This window comes from Odocoileus virginianus, chromosome 20 (genome assembly GCF_023699985.2).
Source record: "Odocoileus virginianus isolate 20LAN1187 ecotype Illinois chromosome 20, Ovbor_1.2, whole genome shotgun sequence".
In the NCBI taxonomy this organism is placed as follows: domain Eukaryota; kingdom Metazoa; phylum Chordata; class Mammalia; order Artiodactyla; family Cervidae; genus Odocoileus; species Odocoileus virginianus.
The window spans coordinates 11104769-11119189 of NC_069693.1; the positions used below are offsets into that span (position 1 = coordinate 11104769).

At 47.7% G+C, this 14421-nt stretch overlaps 1 protein-coding gene across 1 annotated transcript; it reads left to right on the plus strand.

Annotated features, from left to right (window-relative positions):
• Positions 1 to 6773: 6773 nt before the first annotated feature.
• Positions 6774 to 14146, plus strand: B9D2 (B9 domain containing 2). Its single transcript, XM_020900347.2, has 4 exons — positions 6774 to 7012; positions 7442 to 7533; positions 10726 to 10851; positions 13549 to 14146. Exons 2-4 carry the CDS (start codon positions 7446 to 7448, stop codon positions 13860 to 13862), a joined length of 528 nt encoding a protein of 175 aa, XP_020756006.2. The 5' UTR covers positions 6774 to 7012; positions 7442 to 7445; the 3' UTR covers positions 13863 to 14146.
• Positions 14147 to 14421: the final 275 nt, after the last annotated feature.

The following is a 14421-nucleotide window of genomic DNA, read 5'->3' on the forward strand; positions in this document are numbered from 1 at the left end:
ACAATATGAGGCCCCCAGACCCTGTAGGCCACCCTAGAAATTGTGGGGGGTTTTTTTGGCCACGCTGCATGCAGGATTTTATTCCATGGATGGAATCCACACCCCCTGCAGTGGAAGTGCAAAGTCCTGACCACTGGACCACCAGGGAAGTCCCACACCCTAGAGATTTATTCACTTCACTACATTCTCTGGCCACCATCAGCCTTGTACAGTCTCCCTGCCCCTTCCAGGGTTCTTGGGCTTTGTGATGGTCCTGAAATACTGAACGTGAAATCCTAGCCAGGATTATCAACAGAAGCCTAAGCCAGTGAGTGAAAGTTTGATGAGGAACAGGACATGTATTTAGTCTCAAAGGATCCCCCCACAGATAACTTATTACAAAGGGGAAAAAAAACAGTATTAACGAACAATGTCAGCAGACACCACTTAAATCAGGTGGTAGAAGTGAACATCACCAGTATTGGAACAGATCAACATCGTGTGCCTACTGACGTGCACTTGAAAAGGAAGGACATGACATCATTTCTACGATGCTTCTGCCAAAAATGCATCATCTGAATCTAATCATGAGAACACATGGGACAGAGCCAAATAGAGGGACACTTTATAAAGTATCTGATCTGAACTTTTAAAAAATGTCAGTATTGGTGTAAAGTAATTAGCCTCCAACTAATAAAAATAAATGGAAAAAAAAAATGTCAGTATTGGGATTTCTTTGGTGGTCCAGTGGTTAAGAATCCACCTTGCAATGCAGGGGACAATGCCAAGGAATAACTAAGTTCGTGAGTTGCAACTATGAAGCCTGCATGCTCTGGAGCCCATGTGCCACAACTAGAGAGCCTACATGCCACAACTGAGACCTAATGCAGCCAGATTAAATATATTTAAAATGTCAGTGTCATGAAAACAAAAACATAAAAACCTAAAAGTTGGCAGCCTCTTCTAGGTTAAAGGTGACCAAAGAAACATGACTGGCTTCCTAGGTGGCGCTAGTGGTAAAGAACCCACCTACCAATGCAGGAGACATAAGAGACTTGGGTTCAATCCCTGAGTCGGGAACATCCCTTGGAGTAGGGCATGGCAACCCACTCTGATATTCTTGCCTGGAAAATTCCATAGAGAGAGGAGCCTGATGGGCTACAGTCCATGCAGTTGCATAGAGTCGGACATGACTGAAGCGACTTAGCCTGCACACAAAGAAACATGAATCTGCCTGCAGTGTAGGAGACCTGGGTTCGATCCCTGGGTTGGGAAGATCCCCTTGAGAAGGAAATGGCAACCTACTCCAGTATCCTTGCCTGGAAAATCTCATGATAGAGGAGCCTTGTGGGCTGCAGTCCATGGGGTCGCAAAGAGGTGGACATAACTGAATGACTAACACTTACTTAAAGAAACATGACAAATAAACACAAAGTGTGATCCCAGATGGAGAGCAGATGGTGACAAGGTATGTTATTGGGACAATGGGAGAAATTTGAATATAAACTATGAATTAGATGATAGTTCTCTATCAATATTAAATTGATACTTGGGGAAATGTTAAACTGGTATTATGGTTATATAGGAGAACCCTCTAGTTCTTGGGAGAATTTTACTGTTAAAATAATATTATGAATATAATATATGTATATGTGTATACATATGAGTACACATATGTGTATATATACATACATATATATATGGAAAGAAAATCAAGTGAAAAAATTGAACAAAACTTCACAAAAAGAGAAAATCCAAGGTAGCAATGAGCATTTAAAAAATTACCCAACTAATCATCAGACAAATGCAAATTAAAATCACAATGTATTACCAATACACCCCCATCAGAATGGTTAAATGATAGAAGCCACCAGGAAGTACTGGTAAGGATGTGGAGCAGGGGAACTCTCATACATCTAAAACTGGTTCAACCACTAGGTTGAATGAGCATCCAAATTGGTTCAACCACTAGGAAAACTCCTGGGCAGTTTCTGCTATAGCTGAACATACCTTGTGTGTGCGTGTGCATACTTAGTCATGTCTGACTCTTTGTGACCCCACGGACTGTAGCCCACCCAGCTTCCCTGTCCATGGTATACTCCAGGAATACTGGAGTGGGTTGCCATTTCCTTCTCCAGTGGATCTTCCCAACTCAGGGATCAAACTCATGTCTCTTGGGTCTCCTGAATTGGCAGGTGGATTCTTTACTAGTGAGCCACCTAATGACCCAGCAATTCCAGTCCAATAAGATATGAACATATGTCCACCAGAAAACAGGTTTCCATCAACAGATGGATAAAGTATAGCATCTTCACACAGAGGAAACTATATAGCAGTGAGAATGAAAGAACTACAGCCACGTGCAATGGCATGGAATAAATTTCACAAGGCACTGAGCAAGAGACGGCAGACACAAAGCAATACATACTGCGAGATTTCATTTATATAAAGTACAGAACCAGGCAAAATTAATGCATATTGTTAGGAGTCCAGTTAGTGGTTTCCCTTGGGGGCATACTGGATGAGGCATGAAGGGCATCCTTGGAGGCTAGTTATGTTCTTTTCATGAGTTGAGTTCTGGTTACCAGGTGTGTTCAGTTAATGAAATTTAATTCAGCTGTTCACTTATGATTTGTGCACTTTTCCATACACATACTGCCAAACATTTATTTTTGAAAATGTGAGTTCGATCTAAAGATATGGATAACCTTTCAAGATGTATCACTGAGTGAAAAATGCAAGATGTGGCAATTCCCTGTGGTTCAGTGGTTAGGACTAGGCTCTTTCACTGCTGAAGATGGGTTCAATCCCTGATCAGGGAACTAAGATCCCACAAGCCACTCTGCTTGGCCAAAAAAAAAAAAAAAAAAAAGCCAAGATATAAAAGAGGATGAACAGTCACTCTAATAATGAGTACAGCATTTCCTCCAAAAATTAAAAATAGACTTACCATATGACCCAGCAATTTTGCTTCTTGATGTATACCCAAGAGAACTGAAAGCAAGGTATTAAAGAGATGTGTGTATACACCCATTTTCATAGTAGCTTTATTCACAATAGCCCAAAGGTGGAAGCAACCCAACTATATGAATGGATAAAGAAAACAGAGTGTATATTTAAAAATATTATTCAACTTTAGAAAGGAAGGAAATTCTGTGATGTCCACTTTGTAATGTATAGAAATACCAAAGCATTATGTTGTGCACCTGGAACTAACATGGTGTTGGAGGTCAACTATGCTTCAAAATAAATAAATAATTGCCATATAATTTTGAAACACAAGGAAATTCTGACACGCACTACAGCATGGCTGATCCTTGAGGACATTATGCTAAATTATGCTAAATGAAAAAACCCAGTCATAAAAGGACAAACATTGATTCCACTCATATGGGGTACCTACAGTAGTCAAATTCATAGAAATAGTAAATAGGGGGTTTCCAGGGGCTAGAGGAAGGGAGGGAGGGATGGGAGTTTTTGTTTAATTGGTACAGTTTCAGTTTTGCAAAATGAAGAGAGTTATAGAGACATTGCACAATTATGTGAATGTACTTAAGGCCACTGAACTGTTCACTTAAAGATGGTTAAAATGGTAAATTTTATGATATGTTATCTCAATTTCACAGACTTTAAGAATAACAACTACATAAAGAGATATTCAGTGTGCTTCTTATAAAAAATATGTAAAATATGCCATCTCAGTAACAACAACATGAACAGTAAAAACCATCAATAATAACAAACATTTATAGTGCTTCTTATGTGCCAGGCACTACCCTAAACTCATTAGGCATTTGTATTATTATTATTAGGCATTTACATTGTTATTATTGCTGCATAACAAATTATCCCCCCCAAACTTTAGTGGCTTAAAACAACAAATCCTACCATCAGACATAGTTTCTGTTGGTCAGGAATCTGCTGATGGCTTTGTTGGCTGACTCTGGGTCAGGGTGTCATGAAGTTACAGTTGGCATGGTGGCCAGCTGCAACAGTCACCTGAAGGTTTGCTGCAGCTGACGGTCTTCCAAGATAGGTCTCACATGGCGCTGATTTGTTTGGCTTTGGTTCTTCTCCATTTGGGTCTCTCTGCTGGCTGCTTCCCTGCTGTCGCATCGTGGTGGCTGGGCTCTCTCAAGGTGAGCCATGCAAGAGAGAAATGGAGGCGGAATCCTCAATGCCTTTTATGGCTTAGTCTCAGAAGTCACACAGCAACAACTGTACCACGAGCTACTGATTAGGAGCAAGTTACAAACTGCAGCCTATACTCAAGAGTGGCAGGCTCCACTACCTAGTGAAAGGAGTGTCAAGAACCTGTGGACATGTTTTAAATGTCCAGTTTCATACATTCATTAAATTCTGACCATAATCTAATACGGTGGGTACCATTACTCATTCTTCTGTTACAGACGAGGGAACTGAGGGCTAAAGGTCAAACGGAAGGGCCAGAACTAAGACTTAAATCCAGGTAGTTGAACTGGGAAGCATTTTCTTAATCACTAATATTACCAGTGGGAAAGAAACCAACTGAAGAAAAAATATTTAAGAAGGAGTTTTTATGAGACTTTTGTTTGTCTGTTTTGGGGCCATGCTGTGTGGCATGTGGGATCTTAGTTCTGAGACCAGATCTTAGTTCTGTGCCCAGTGAAGTGGAATCAGAGAGTCTTAACCACTGGACCACCAGGTGAGTCCCATGTATAGGACTTTGACGACTGGCTGGACGTGGGATGTGATGGAGTTGAGGATGACACCCATGACCTCCATATTCCTTTGATACTGGGAGATGAGATGTGTATCCAAGAGAAGTAAGACAGCAGGAGGTGAAGAACATAAAGTTTTGGGACAGAGTATGAGAGAACTATGGGTTTCCCAGGTGGCACAGCAGTAAAGAATCTACCTACCAATGCAGGAGACATGGGTTCGATCCCTGGATCGAGAATATCCCCTGGAGTAGGAACTGGCAACCCACTCCAGTATTCTTGCCTGGAAAATTCCATGGACAGAGGAGCCTGGCAGCCTACAGTCCATGTAGTCACAAAAGAGTCAGACGCAACTGAGCACGTAGCACAGGACAGAACTACAGTCGATTTGGTTTAAGGATAAATGATTTTGCCCTAATTTCTTCATCTTAAATAAAACTGATAATTATCCGCCCTGTGGAATATCTGTGGGCTTCCCTGATGGTGCAGTGGTAAAGAATCCACCTGCCAATGTAAGAGACATGAATTCGATCCCTGGGTCAGGAAGATCCCCTGGAGAAGGAAATGGCAATCCACTCCAGTATTCTTGCCTGAAAAATCCCTATGGACAGAGGAGCCTGGCAGGCTACAGTCCAAAGGGTTGCAAAGAGTAGGACACGACTGAGCACACACATGGGATATCTCAGGATTAAAGATCATGCTTGCAAAACAATCAGTTTACAGTGGCTGGCACAGAGAAATCACTTGATAAATGATAGTTTTCAAATATACCTATTAGTGAAATATTATCAAATTATATACCTATTGAATTATTTTTTCTATATACTCTCTGTGGAGCCCTACACTAAGGTTACAGGTGTAAAGCCTTGTACCAAGTCCACAGATGTGAAGGCCCGTACTAAGGTCATCTCAGGAACTGACCAGAGCCCCCATAGCAACCATTGCCATGAGCACCCCCCAGATCTAAACTACTCAGTTCCCTGACCCCATATTAGGTAAAAACACCCACTCCATTATTCACCCTACAGCATCCTAAACAATCACCTAGTGCCACCCTTCCAGCAGAAGTTTTGCCTTGAGGCTACAGAAATTGGCTACTAGCTGATGAAAGGCGTTGGCTCTCTCTCGGGCCGGCCTGCTGTTCTAACAGTCAGCTCTCCCTGCTCTGTCAGGAGGTAGGCCTGCAGTTCCAAGGGTATCTCCCTCTCTAATAAACTCTATCTTCCTCTCATTCTGCTTCATGTCTGGAAATTCCTTTCTAACCTGCACACAAACCACGACATTATCCTGTTGAAATGTTGCCACACTCCCTATAACTTTGAGCTGGTGACTCTAACTTTTGCTGTCCCTGTTTTACAATAAGTAGGGGAATAAGTTCCCTTTGGACTTCTGGTCTTGGTTCAACTGGACTTGGAGGGTGGAGAAGGTACTGTTCAGGAATCAGAACGTGTGAGTGCCTGACTCAGTCACTCCTCTTGGGCTCATGACATGGATGAGATAACTGAGACCTAGAGCTGCTCAAGGTCCTAAGTTACTGACAGAGTCCAGCCTTCAAAAAACAGGATTTTCTGCAGATCAAGTGGCCTCAGTTCCTCATTTCTCTTACCCCTTCCCCCACCCCACCCACTCACTGCTCAGAATCAGCACTAACGATGAAGAAATGGGCGGTATTTCGGAGACGGAAGTTGAATTAATCAGTCTTTGAGGAGCTTGGGGGAACGCTAAAAAAGAACCCCGCCAACCAGATGAAGTTTATTTCCAGTTAGGAGGCAGAGGGATGCACCCAAACTCGTGAGATTCCCCCTTAGCTCTGGCTCCAGTCTGTCTTGTGGTCCCTGTTGAGAAACAGTTCGAGGGGTAATGGGGATGGATGGATTTGCTTATTCTGTTATGAGAATATCTGAGACAGGCACTGTTCAAACTTCTTCGCCGCGCTCAACATGGCCACAATGGGGCCACGCCGCAAATGGCTGAACCGTGGATCGTGGCTGGAGAGACTTCTTACCCAAAAATGGAGATGGGTGGGGGAGAGAAAGTGTCAATCACAGCACAGTCCCTCCCCCAAAATGCCGCTAGGGCCAATTAGCAACCAGCAGGGCGGGTGAAAGGCCAGGGGAGGAGGCTGCCGTTGCCCCAGCAACAACCTGGGAGGCTGGAGGCGGGAGCGGTCTTGGAGAGATCTGCGTCTCAGCTCTCTCGCTGCCAGGAAGGTCCTAGGAGAGGCGTGAGCCAGACCTGGGAGGTCAACCCCTGCGGAGAGAGGGACAGCTCAGGCCCATGAACTCCAATCCCCGCCAGCGCTCTCGCCTCTCCTAACCGTTAAGTACTCTGAGGTAGGAATAACGCATGCGCTAACTCATAGGCGGAGCTAAGGCGCCTAGAACTTAAAACGCATGCGCCTCATGGACTTGGGGGTGGATATCTGACGTGGGAGGCGGAGCTTTTGTGTTGTGGGCGGAGCCATTGGGGCCCCTGGGGCGGGACTTTCCGCGGCGTTGCGCCTAGGAAGAAGTTATTTTAGGGGCAGGCCGAGTTACGCGCCAGCTCCTTGGAGCGTCTGTTTCTCGCCCCTCATTTTTCTGAGACTCTCCTGGAGAGGCAGTTAGTATCATGGTTGAAACCGCAACCTCAGTGGTTTGACGAAACTAGCTTGGAATCCCACGTATTGCTCCTTACTTGGTGGGCCTCAGTCTTCCCATCTATTAGGTGGAGATAATTGTACACTTTTCTCATAAGGCTGTGATTATATTTTCCCCTTTCAGGGCAATGGCTGAGGTGCACGTGATCGGACAGATCATGGGGGCCACCGGTTTCTCGGAAAGTAGCCTGTTCTGCAAGTGGGGCATCCACACAGGTATTCCCCGACATGGTTCATTTCCCCACCGAAACCTCAGTCTAGCTGCTCCACCTTCTTTTCTTGACCCCTTGGCTCAGTCCCTGATCCTCAGCTTCCATCAGTTCTCAGGACTCCTACCCCTGACCACATTCTGTTTGTGCGAGCCTCAAGCTCCCTTCTTATCCCTTGCCATCTCACCTCTGGGTACTCTGAGTTCTAGTCTCTCAATACACATTCCCTGAGGGCTTCCCATGGGTGGTGCTAGTGGTAAAGAACCTGCCTGCCAATGCAAGAGATATAAGAGACATGGGTTTAATCCCTGGGTCTGGAAGATCCCCTGAAGGAGGGCATGGCAACCCACTCCAGTATTCTTGCCTGCAGAATCCCATGGACAGAGGAGCCTGATAGGCTACAGTTCATTGGGTCACAAAGAGTCGGATACGGCTGAAGAGACCTAGGACACACAGCAAGGATGGGGGACTATAGGCTTAACACACCCACCTACCCCCAACACACACTCCCAATCCTCAAAACACTTAATGGCCCTAACAACACTATTTGGGTTCCATTCACTGTCTTAGAGGTGCCTTGTGTGACGCCCCCATCTTAATTGTTTGCTTTACTGTCTCCGTTTATTGAGTTCTTAAGGTGAAATGGAAGTTTCCATTTTGCAATTAAGAGGAGAAACCACCCTCCTGTATTCACATTTCTCTGTGAAAACGTAGGAACCCAGTTCTGATCATCCAAGTCCATCCACGCAAGCCCAAGAGGGACCTTGGAGGTCCCAGTTTTCATGCCTTTTCATCAGAGGCAGTAGACTGTGGTGGTTAGTGTGATAGGGCCACGGGTCACCAAGTCTGGGCTCAAGTACAAACTCCCTTACCTATTAATTAGGAGCCTTTGGACTTGACCTTTTTGAGCCTGTTTCCTTGTCTGAAAATGAAGCTAATAGCACCTAAGAGGCAGCAGAGTACTGAGAGGTTAAGAGCAGAGACTGCCTGGATTCAAAACCAGCTCCTGTTTATTAATTATGTGACCTTGGGCACTTGTCTTTGCCTTGATTTCCCTGTCTATACAATGGGAATAATAACATTATTTACCTCCTGGGGTTGTTGTGAGGACTACATGAATATCAACAGCCCTCAGAAGAGGACCTGGATTTGTAAGTCCTTGTAAGTGTTTGCCTGGCTTGTGTAACAGCTGGATGGGTTCTTGTTTCTAAGCCTGGGATACGTTGTCTAGCAGAGATACATATCTGTGAAATGAGTGTGGCCATCGTCGTCATTATCTTTTTAGGTCCAGAGTCCTTTGTGATTTCACTGGTGGATAGACTAGTGGCTGAGATTCCCTGGGAAATTGGGATCCTCCAGCTGAGTAAATAAGAAGACAAGCCCGGAATTGACTAGGTTTCCAGCGCCCTACCACTTATCTGTTTTGTGACCTGGGGCAAGCGCTGTTCCCTCTCAGAGCCTCAGTTTCCTGTCTGTAAAATGGGACTATTTATCCTTCATAGCAGTGTCAGGAAGTCTTGTATGTGAAAATCCTGACTCAAGGCCTGTTGCTTTCCTCACCTGGCCCAGAAGGGAACAGTAACCAACATGATTTTTATTATTTCAGGGGGCTCTTGGCCAGGGAGAGGGGCGTTAGTTATGCAAGAGAGAGCCGAAGGGCAGTCAGATAAGGGGCTTGGTCTCTGCTATCAGTCAGAGCTCTATCTGAGGAATTTCCCCTGTGGTCCAGTGGTTAAGACTCCACACTTCCACTGCAGGGGACACGAGTTTGATCCCTGGTTGAGGAACTAAGATCCCCACATGCTTCAAGGCATGATCAAAAACAAAAAGACAAACCAGAAACAAAACAGAGCTCCATTTGAATCAGCTCCGCTGTGGGACTTGGTCTGCTGTGGTCCTGCTGTGGGCCCAGCGTGGAGAACAGTGCTTAGCACAGAGAAGTTGCTCGATAAAGGTTTGTGGAATGAATGGCCAAGTGCCATTCCTTCTCAGCATCTATTTCTTTACCTGTAAGATGAGAATTGTATTAGCCCCCACCTCCTAGGATCAATTCTTTGTCCAACAAACATGTATCGGGCACCTTCTGTGTACCAAGATCTGGGTTTGCAGTCCTAGGGATCCAGTACTTTACAAGATCGCTGCTCTCTTGGGGCTCACAGGAGGGGAGACAGAGAATAAATAAACAGATAAAGACATGAGTCCAGTGATTACAGATAGTGCAGTAGGTCCTAGGAAGAGATGAGCTGAGAGATGATGTGAAAGGGACTGGTTAGTTTGGGGATAGGAGGGTGAGGAAGAACACCTCTGTGAAAGTAGCTCTTGAGCTGATCCCTGAAGTATGGGGAAAAAAAAATGTCTGGGGATATCCAGGAGGAGGGTTTTCTAGGCAAAAGAACAACAGCCAGTGCAAAGGCCCTGAAGAGTAGAACAAAAATAGAACCAGTGAGGCCAGAGATTGGTGAGGAATGAGGAAAGTGATGAAAGATGAGCTCAGGAAGGTGGTGGGTGGGGGAAGGGGGGGGGGCGCACAGGCCAGGCCTTGCAGGGCCTATGGGCTATGGAGGAGAATCTGTAAGCAGGGGGTGGGGTGGGGATTAAGAGTCCCAGAAGGAGGATTAAATGAATTCATTACTAAAGCGCTTAGCACAGCGTCTGGCATTTGGTAAGCACTCGGTGCATTTTTGCTATTACTGTCACCATCGGTAGGATTGCTGTTACGATGCACCTTTCACAATATGCTTTGTGCTTCTGTTCATGAAGGACACCCTTGGCCCCATCTTAGTCCTCAGACTAGGGCCTCTAAATGTGGAATGAGAATAGTAATATAATAAAGTGATACCCAACACTTATTCAGCAGGCAGTATGCCATGGACACTATTCTTAGTGCTTCGTGTGTATTAATTCATTTAATCACCTCACAAACCTGTGAGGGATGCATTATTATTATACCCACCTTACAGATGGGAAGACCGAGGCACAGAAAAGTAACAAGCCCAAGGTTGCATAGGCAGGAAGAAATAGTGCCAGGATTTAAATCTAAACATTTGGCTCCAGGATCTACGCTTTGCAACCCTTGACCACCACCCATCCCCAGTTCTAGAGAGAAAGGGGGTCCTGCAGCCACAGTGGGATCCCCTTCTTGAGGACTGTCTCCTGCCCCTTCCCTCCACCTCATCCATATCCTGGCTCTCACTTGCAGGGGCAGCATGGAAGCTCCTGTCAGGCGTGCGGGAGGGCCAAACACAGGTGGACACTCCCCAGATAGGGGACATGGCCTACTGGTCCCACCCCATCGACCTGCACTTCGCCACCAAAGGCCTTCAAGGTGGGTTCCCAGCCTGGGCTTCCGGCTAGACTAACGGGAGGTGGGTTAGCGGCATCCCCATGCTACCAGAACGGAACAGCAAGTGCTGGCCCTGCTTCCTGTGCTTTTGGGTCCCTTTCCTGACCAGACTTGGCCCTGGAGAGGCTGAGCAGAAACCTCCCCAGGCCAGCTCTAGAGTTCCTTAGAACCAGGGCAGAGGCCAGGGTTAAGGGGGCAAGTCAAGGGGCGGGCCAGGAAAGAGGGATGTGGCTTTCACAGAGACAAAGCAAGAGAGTCTTCCATCAGAAGGAAGCTGGGAGGCACTTCGTGGAGGTCCACGGGTTAGGATGCAGCGCTTCCAATGCAGGGGGCATGGGTTTGATCCCTGGTAGGGGAACTAAGATCCCACACACTACTTGACTCAGCCAAAAAAAAAAAGATAAAAAAGGAGGAAGCTGGGAGAGGATTATGAGAGAAAGAGGTGAAGGCCAGAGACTGTTCTGCAAGCAGGGCTTTTCGGCTGCTCGGAGGGTAAATGAATATGTGAGAGAGGAGGAGCATCAGAAAACCTTTTCTGGAGGAATATCTGTGTCATTAGAAAGGAGCAGATTCCAGGAAATAGTCTAGATAAATATGCCATATATTTCTATCATATAAATAATAGTTACTGAGGGCCTGCCCTGTGTCAGGGGGTGCCACGGAGATGTCAGTGATGAGACAGCCCCTGCTAGCCCAGCTCTGTTTCCACACAGATCATCTCTGGGGAGAGAAAGAGCTACCCTGAGTGGCAATCCAGAGTGGGCAGGCCTGGGATGAGGGATCCAGAAGGGCTCTGGGAGCCCAGAGGAGGTACCTTACTCAGCTGGGGAGTTCAGGGAGGGCTTCCCAGAGGAGGGGGAATGTTTGGCTTTGCTGTGAAGAGTCAGTAGGAGCTATTAAAACAGAAAGATGGAAGAGGGTTCTAGGCCGAAAGCCATGTGTGGAAGGGTCAAGGGGGAAGGTGAATCAGGGGTATTTGGAAGATGGAGGGCAAGCAGGGGACTACACGGGGTGATGGGGCAGAGGACAGGGAAAAGGCCCTGCAGGATCTTCAGTGCTAGGCTGCAGAGTGGAGGCCATACCTGGGGAGCCAGAGCAGGTGATTGACAAGTCAGATTTTGCTTTTAAAAGATCCCTCTGGGGACTTCCCTGGTGGCCCAGAGGTTGAGAAGCCACTTTCCAATGCAGGGGACATAGGTTCAATCCCTGGTCAGGGAACTAAGATCTCACATGTTGTGGGGCAGCTGGGTCCATGTGACTACTGAACCTGTGGGCTCTGGAGCCCTCATGTTGCAACAGGGATCCCACTTGCCACAACTGAGACCTGACGCAGCCAAACAAATAAATAAACATTAAAAAAAAAAAAAGATTGCAATTAAAAAAAAAAGATCCCTCTGGCTGCCTCATGGGTGATGGATTGGAAGGTGAGGCAGGCCACAGTCCTTTCAGCTCTTAAGGATCCCAAATATCCATGCCTGTTTCTTTTTTCATTCTATTAGGAAATCCCATTAGCTCCACCTTTGAAATGCATCCTGAATGTCATCACTCCCCCCACCCCCTTCAAAGCACCCTGATCTGTCCACCGTCACCTCTCACTGGGCTGTTACCGTAGTGTCTTTACTGAGGTGTCCCTGCTGTGAACACCTAAGTCAGGTCACATTCCTCCTCTGCCTAGGACCCTCTGTGGTCCCCACATCACTCAAGGTAAAAGGCAAAGCCTTATCCTGGAAGGACAGGGCCCTGCTTGATCTGGTTCTGTCTCCCCTTCCCTGTCTGCTCCGGCCACATCCGTCCCACCAGGCAGCTCCCACCTCAGGGCCTTTGCACTCGCTGTCCCCTCTGCTGGGAGCATCCTTTCCTAGATAGCCACATAGCCCCCAGTCTCTTCCCTCCGATGTCACCTTCTCAGTAAATTTTTTCTTGATCACTGCCTTCTAAAACTGCATGCCTACTCCCACCCTACCCAGCTTATTTTTCTCCAGAGCAGTTATCACCATCTGACATACCCTATAATTTGCGTATTTACTGTGTTGGTTGTCTAAGATGTCAGCTGCACAAGGGCAGGAATTTTTGTCTGCCCTGTTCACTGCTGTATCCCCAGCTTCCAGAACCGGGCCAAGCTCAGAGAGACTCAGAAAGGAGGGTGAAATGGGGCTGGATCTCCCAAGTACTTCGCCTATAGGGTGAGGAGCTGAACTGTATCTTGAGTGAGGAACTGGGAAATCTATGGAAAGGGGAGAAAGTTGCTTCCAGCTGCCAGGTGAACGATGATGAAGGCAAGAAAGCCCCAAGGCCAGGAAAGAGGACAGGGTGTGGCCATGGGGAGGGAAGGAGGGAGGCATCCAGAACAAGACCCAACACCCTCACCTGGGGACTGGGCTCCCCGGAGATGGGGACACAGAGGAGGAGGCCGATAGAGAATTCAACAGAGGCCAGACCTCAAGGGCCTAGAATGTTGAAGTTGGACTTTATACTGAGTGCATTAGGGAATTATGGAAGGGTTTTGAGCAGAGGAAGAACCTGGATTCAGAAAGATCCCTTGGCTGCTCTGTGGCAGTAGGATTCCAGAGGAGGAGAGTTGGGCAGAAACCTGGCAGGGAAGCAATGGGCCTGGGGTCTTCAGGAGCAAGAGGCTGGGCTGTACCCCTTCACCTTTCCTCTCTCCCTCCTATCCTGCAGGCTGGCCCCGGCTCCATCTCCAGGTGTGGTCCCAGGACAGCTTCGGCCGCTGCCAGCTTGCAGGCTATGGCTTTTGCCATGTGCCCAGCAGTCCAGGCACCCACCGGCTGGACTGCCCCACGTGGCGGCCCCTGGGCAGCTGGCGAGAGCAGCTGGCGAGGGCCTTTGTGGGTGGCGGCCCTCAGCTGCTGCACGGAGATGCCATCTACAGTGGGGCTGACCGCTATCGCCTGCACACCACCTCTGGTGGTACCGTGCACCTTGAGCTGAGCCTGCTGCTGCGCCACTTCGATCGCTATGGGGTCGAATGCTGAAGGAGCCTGTACGGATGACTGGCCCCCAGCCACGTCTTGGGACACCCCATAAGGGGCAGGATGGTGCAGTAGTCAGAAGTGTGGCTTTGGAGACTGTCAGACCTGACCCCAGCCAAAGCTGGTGCGGCTTCTATCCTGACTAGCACCTGAAGCCCAGTGGCTGCCCCTCCCAGGTCCAGTTTCCCCATCTGTAAAATGGGGGCAGTAGGTGTGTGGGCTCACGGGGGTTGGGTGCAGAGAAGCTGCGGACACATGGAGGGGCTCAATAAAGGTGTGTTTTTCAAGTGTGGGTGCTTTTTTGACCATCTGTCAGACGTGGGAGGGGGGGAGTCCTCCTACTGTTACCCTCCTCCTCAAGCCCCCTTCCCTTGCCCTCTGCCTCAGCGTCTGACCCCCTTCCCCACTCTGGGTGATGCTCTTAGGGGCCCCCACTCCTTGGGGGTTCCCCCCCGCCCCGTGCCCCGTTCCCCAGTGGCTCCTTAGCTTCTGGCTGACCCTCTTCCCCTCTGCGCCGGTTTCCCACTCTCCACTCGGGGCGGTCCACCTCGGAGTCCCTGTA